The 6,501-nt window shown below is 42.8% G+C and overlaps 1 protein-coding gene across 1 annotated transcript; it reads left to right on the top strand.

Annotated features, from left to right (window-relative positions):
* Positions 1–1,345: 1,345 nt before the first annotated feature.
* RPL8 (ribosomal protein L8) lies at positions 1,346–6,172 on the top strand. The gene is made up of 6 exons (XM_072994224.2): positions 1,346–1,763; positions 2,486–2,629; positions 3,164–3,305; positions 3,638–3,856; positions 4,939–5,054; positions 5,960–6,172. The coding sequence occupies exons 1-6, from the start codon at positions 1,590–1,592 to the stop codon at positions 6,116–6,118; spliced, it is 954 nt and encodes a 317-aa protein (XP_072850325.2). The 5' UTR covers positions 1,346–1,589; the 3' UTR covers positions 6,119–6,172.
* The last annotated feature ends 329 nt before the right edge of the window (positions 6,173–6,501 follow it).

The raw sequence follows: 6,501 nt of genomic DNA, 5'->3' as shown, positions 1-6,501 counted from the left end.
GTCTCTGACTGCAGATTCAGAGGTTGGGAGTTCAATTCCCCACTGTGCCTCCCTGACAGGATCTGGACAATATGATCCACAAGGTCACTTCCAACTCTGCAATTCTATATGCTTGGCAGGAGAAATCTGTACATTTGCACTCATGTAGCAAAAAATAAAATAAAATAACAACAATAATACAAACCACAGTCATAGGAGGATTATTTAAATAAGAGAAATAATGTGAGCAGAATGATTAACTTCCTCTTCCCTGTGCTGTTAGTCCCAATCAATATTCCATCTCACTGCAGGTGTTTTTAGATTTAAAACAAAAGCACAAACCATCTATCTCCTATGCCATGTCTTTATAACAATAGTGCTCAATGGGGGAATGGGGTGTCTCCATCCAACCTCCTATGAGAGGGAGGATATGCTTCCATTAATTGAAAAATATTATACTGTAGGTCGATATCCCACCTTCCAGCCAATGAAGGAACTGCCTTTTCTTTTCTGCTCTCTTTTTCTTTTTGGAAAATACATCAGTGTCTGAAATAATTCAGACGGCCCCCACCGCATCTCAAATAAGAATGTGGTGCAAACCAGGAGACGGCTTCCTGATTTTACAGTTCCTCCAACAAAAGGTCTTACTTATAATGGCAGCATTTTAGAACGGATCCCATCTTTCTTCCCCGCGAGATCAACACAGCCATTTATTTTGTATTTTTTTTGGTAACATCAGACATGAAAAGGAAAAAGGGCACCACTGCAGTCCCGCGTGCTGAAAGGAGGGGCGTCAACGCGGCTTCTTGTCTTGCGAGTGTACAAGAAAGAAGACATTACTGTGTAGCTAATTTCGGGATGTTTTCGTATCTGCCGGACGCCTTCCGGTTTTCCATCGATCCAAGCGACTTGGGTTGTCACTTGATCTTCCAGGAAAGTGTCGATGCCCTTGAGCAGCCTCACGTCCGTTAGAAGGCAGCAGCGAAATCTTCCCCCCCCCAACCCCCGTGGCATCGGCATGCCAGGGCGCAGCTTCATTTGCCCAACTGGGGCTTGTGACGCAGTCGTTAAACATCAAGAGCTCTCTCTGCCAGGCAGGGAACATGTGTGTGTTTGTGTGTGTGTGTGCAGAAAAAAAAAAAGACATGACGAGCATCCAACACAAACGCCATTATTGCTCCAAGGAAAACGACGTGCACTGCCTGGTCGGGTGGGCGTCGGGAGCGGTCTCCGTGTGACCGCGGGAGACCTTGAGCGTCGCGCAGGAAATTTGGAAAGGGGGCTGCCTCGCGAGGAGGCCGCGACTCAACAGTTCCTCCCGCTGAACTGAGCGCGGTTTATTTCTGTGGAAAACTACAGTGGGGCGCTAGTAAAACACTGCAGTGCGTCAGGCATTCCCTAAGCCAGATGAAGCCACATTCCCCTTATGTATTGGAGGACAGGTGTAAACATGCCTCCCGCCATAATCCAGTTTGGAGAGCAAAAATAAAGCAGGAAATGTGTTTTTATACTGCAATGTAATAAAGCAGAAACGATCGTTCTTGCAAAAACGATAGGAGGGGAAAGTGTCCCGCATTAACCCTAAAGGAAAGCACAACGTGTCCGAGACGATGAATGGAAGAACAAGGACTTCCCTTCGTGGGCGAGCTGAAGTTCCCGGATGTCAGTACTTCATTACCCGTCAGGCCCCTGAAGCGGCTGTCCCTCCTGCTTCCCGTCCTGGCCGGAAGGACTTGGTGGCGCTTCCCTCCGCTTCCTTCTTTCCGGATCAGGCCTCGGCCGAGGTAAGGTGGCGGGCGAGCGGGGGTGGGGAAAGGAGCATCCCTCTTCATCGGGGCTGGCGAGGCTCTCCGCCGGCCGCCTCCGGGCGTCAAGGGGTATTCGGTCGCCTCTGCCGACTTTTCCCGGCGGATCCGGGCTGCTGCTTCGGAAGGCGGCCTTTTCCTCGGGCTGGATCCGGAGAGCCCAGGTGGCTTCTGGGCCGCTTGGATATGGCCTCGAAGAGCAGCGCGGTCTACGATTGACCAGCCTGGAAGGCGAGGCGAGGAGGGCCGTGGGTGGCTGCTTGTGATCTCTGGAAACTTGAGCAGGGACACACACACACACTCGAGGGCAGTGGCCTTTTGTAAATCCGTGACTGTTCGACCACGTTCCTGTCCATAATTCGTCTCTTATTTCGCTCACGGTACTTAAATGGTGATCTGGATATTACAGTTGATTGCCCTTGGTTTTAATGCAAGATCATCTAGTTTTTAAACCAGGGTGGACAGGAGATAGATCTGGTTCTGTTCTTAACATTTTAGGTAATTTGAAGCAGCAAGCATTTCCGACTTGTTTAGCAATGATCTTAGAAATGCAGAGCTTGAAGGAAACCTAGGGATCATCAAGTCCTGCTTCGGTCAGGGAGGCACAGTAGGGAATCGAACTGTCGGCCTCTAGAGCTGTGCAGCCAGAGGGCTTCGGGATTCTTCATTTCTAAGTCGTTCTCTCCCATCTTTTGCTACAGCATACAATGGGTCGTGTAATCAGAGGTCAAAGAAAAGGTGCCGGGTCTGTATTCAGGGCCCACGTGAAGCACAGAAAGGGTGCAGCAAAGCTGAGAGCGGTGGACTTTGCTGAAAGGCATGGCTACATCAAGGGCATTGTAAAGGCAAGTACCCGATTATGGGGATACTTTGGTGATGTTGGGGTTCAGTGTATTATGGTGGTAACTTAGGCTATCATGAATGGGAGTAGGGAGGTACTGTGAAGTTTATAATATTTTACTTAGTACAAAGTAAGTAAAAGTAGGAGAGCAACCCTGAAAAGCATGTGTAAACTATTTAAGCCTTTAAAAAGAGATGGAAATGAAGAATCTTGGGAGTTATGCTAAGGGATAAAGACTGAAGTGTAAATTTGATGTCAGTTAGGGATATAACTGAGCCTGTTAGTTGAAATAAGGAAACCTAAAAAGATGTGTCTGTTCAGTGCTTTCAGATGTTATAATTCAGTGTGTAATCATTGCCACAAGCCTGTTAAATATGGGAAAAAGAGGTAGTGTTTTTGGTGTGTATAAATGTTATCCAGAGCGGTCAGTCTTTTGATCTAGTTGGCATTGAAGATCATATTTCTATAAGACAGCTCACAATATTTTTATTTATATATTTTAAATCATCAAAGTCTTAACTGCAGCCATATTTTATAGGATATCATTCATGATCCTGGTCGAGGAGCTCCTCTTGCCAAGGTTGTTTTCCGTGATCCATACAGATTTAAGAAACGAACAGAATTGTTCATTGCAGCTGAAGGCATTCATACTGGGCAATTTGTTTATTGTGGCAAGAAAGGTGAGTAAAGATGAGCTGTTATGGATGTTTCTTTGAAATAGTTTTTAAAAAAAAAACCCTGGAAGTACACATTTTGAGAGGTATAGTGGAGGCAAAGAGGCAGTCACAAAAGCTGCAAAATCAGGGAGCTAGACGGGGTACAGATTGTATTTGTCCTAAGTATGGAAAGGATTGTCACACTCAAATTGGCCTTATCAGCCACACTAGACACTGTTCCAGGTCCTCCATACAGAGCACGTTACCATAGTCTCAAAACTGAAGGGTGCTTAATGTAATCTAAAATGGGCCTGACAAGGCTGCTTTAATCCCGCCTCTTCTGTACACATTTTTAGCTCAGCTCAACATTGGCAATGTGCTGCCTGTTGGTACCATGCCAGAGGGTACCATTGTCTGCTGTCTTGAAGAGAAGCCTGGTGATCGTGGTAAACTAGCCCGTGCTTCAGGAAACTATGCCACAGTCATCTCCCACAATCCTGAAACAAAAAAAACCAGGGTGAAGCTGCCTTCTGGATCCAAGAAGGTGATCTCCTCTGCTAACAGAGCAGTTGTTGGTAAGTGTTGCCTGAAACGTCCGTCTAATTCTTCAGGAGTCCAAAGTTTGATTAGAAATTTTACAAAAGGAGGGTGTCGTACTTGCTTAGTTTGAATTGTAGAGTTTTTGTGATTCCAGGTGATTAAAAAAATTAATGGCTTTTACAAAGCGTAGATACTCTATATAAGCTAAGAAAGTGTTCCCCCCATCTAATATGAGATTTATTGCAGCATTCAGCTAATGCATGAACATTTTATCTTGGTCAGGAAAGAGGAATACACAAATGGACATCTCTGTGCAGAAATGCAGTACAGCAAATATTTACTACAGTAGTTATTACTGAGAATGGTTTTTGAGCTTTTATTAGACTGAAAATTTGTTGTGGAGGTGGTGTTTAGTCTGGTCACATTCTGAAAAGATGTATAATAATGTATATTTATACTGGAGTCTTCATTGAATAATGGTGATTTTTAGGGCGGCAGTTATTTGAAATCCTAAATGTTGATTACACAGGAGCCTTGTTTCAGGACAGAAGGAGGAAAGGTTTATTTTCTGAGAAATTCTTCCATTTTGATGACATTCTGCATGAATGGAGTTGCATTTGTGGAAGGTGCTTCCACCTAGTTCAAAAGGGGGGGGGGTTTCACCCTTCCCTACAAATTATGACTTATCATGCTCAGTAGGGTCCCTTACCTTATGTGTAGCATTTTTATTGGCTGAAATGGTAAGAGATACATTTGTGAATGTACTGCTACGACAGTAGCGCTTAAAAAACTTCATTCTGTGATTTTGTGTATTTTTCTTTGTCAATTTAGAGCTTGCTTTTCATGGACGCTGAGTTTATTCCAGAATGTCAGGAATTTAGTAGTCTTCTGTGTCTATGATGTAGATGCTTATCTGAGCAGAAATGTTTTACAGTGTCTGTACTGAAGAATCTAAACTCTTTTTGAAATTAACTAAATTATAAGTCAGAAAACATTGTAAAGTATATCTAGTGCTGATTATTTGGAATGCTTAACTGAGCTGATTATCTTTTGTGATAGTTCTGCACTTCCTTTTGCAACAATTTATGGAGTAACAAGATACTCTCAAATCTTTCAGGTATCGTTGCTGGTGGTGGCCGTATTGACAAACCAATCTTGAAGGCTGGGCGGGCTTACCACAAATACAAGGCAAAGAGAAACTGCTGGCCTCGTGTCCGTGGTGTGGCCATGAATGTAAGTAGTCCTCAAATGTGTCACACAGATTCACGTTTGTTATTTATTAGGTGATATGCTAAGCACTTAGTTGTTTTCTGCATTAGGTTGTAATGCACTTTTTTTGAGATGAAAGGAAAGAGTTAAACAACCTAGTTCAGCTATTCATTTCATATTGGGACTGAGGTAGAATACTGACTTGAGAATATGGTGCTGACAGGAGAGGAATTTCTGGCTGTAGTTGGATAGCGTGTTTTCTTCTCCCTCAGATTGGATCAGCTGGAATGGCTGGCAACGGATTTAGTACCGTCCAAGTATTGTTCTGGTTTGGATAGAAATTGCATAGTCAGTACTTTATGTATCCATAATTGCATTTTTCAATTTCTGCCTTTTATTTTTGTAGTGCACGAGTCACAGTAACCAGCATAAAAGTTAAAGTTGGTTCAAAGCTAAAACAAGATAATTTGTTAGCTAAAAGTAAGAGAATATTGGTTTTTATTGCAGCAATTCAGCTATTTGTTCAAGATCATCACATCAGGCCTGTTGAAATATACAGTAGTACCTCAATTTACGAACGCCTTGGTTAATGTAATTTTCAGAGTACGAACGGAAATCTGTTGAAAACAATGCCTCTGTTTACGTTTTTTTCCATTTGCGAACATTTCCCCAAGATGCATTGCCATAATGCTGCCCCTGTTCCTATGGCAATCCACGTTCCAGTTTACGAATTTTTCGCTTTATGTAACGTCCCGTATAAGGCATTAATTTAATAAACCAGAATACTACTGTGTGCTTGGTATTGTGATAGTAGGCAATCTACAGTTGCATTGCAGCTTTTCCTTTTGCAATTCTATTTTGCAAAGCAAATTTGTCTGTTTTGAAATAATGTCTTGCTTTCTTTTGACTCTCTGCTCTTCTTTCTACAGCCTGTTGAACATCCCTTTGGTGGTGGTAACCACCAGCACATTGGTAAGCCTTCAACTATCAGAAGAGATGCTCCAGCGGGTCGTAAGGTTGGTCTCATTGCAGCCCGGCGTACTGGCAGACTACGTGGAACAAAGACTGTTCAGGAGAAGGAGAATTAACTCTTCAGTTCAGTGTATCCATAAAGAAATAAATGTCACTTTCTGTGGAAGTGAGGTACAGTTGTGTGGATGTGCTCCTTTCTAATTGTAATAACTTGCCAAGGAATTTTACACACGTGCACACACTTGTGAACTGATTTCAAATTTCATAACAGAACAAACTTTCAGAGAAGCTTCACACATTCTTTTTCAAAGGAGCTGCCATATCAAATTTGGTTCATTCTTTGCAGATTCATTTTCCTGAACTTTCCAAAGTTGAGAATATTTCTCTCTGTGCTGTATTATTAATTCCACAACAGAACCATGACCTTAGTACAGTGTTTTCAAAGGATATACAGTAGTACACTATTTTGGTCAGTATTTTCTTTGCAATTATATGCTGA

This window comes from Pogona vitticeps, chromosome 3 (genome assembly GCF_051106095.1).
Source record: "Pogona vitticeps strain Pit_001003342236 chromosome 3, PviZW2.1, whole genome shotgun sequence".
In the NCBI taxonomy this organism is placed as follows: Eukaryota; Metazoa; Chordata; class Lepidosauria; order Squamata; family Agamidae; genus Pogona; species Pogona vitticeps.
Note: the sequence above shows the minus strand (reverse complement) of the source record. Positions and strands in the feature narration are given on the sequence as shown.

Coding starts and splice junctions, on each gene's coding strand:
- RPL8 (XM_072994224.2), top strand. CDS start 1,590: ATGAATGGAAGAACAAGGACTTCCCTTCGTGGGCGAGCTGAAGTTCCC. Junction 2,630..3,163: donor ACATCAAGGGCATTGTAAAG/GCAAGTACCCGA, acceptor CATATTTTATAG/GATATCATTCATGATCCTGG. Junction 3,857..4,938: donor TGCTAACAGAGCAGTTGTTG/GTAAGTGTTGCC, acceptor CAAATCTTTCAG/GTATCGTTGCTGGTGGTGGC.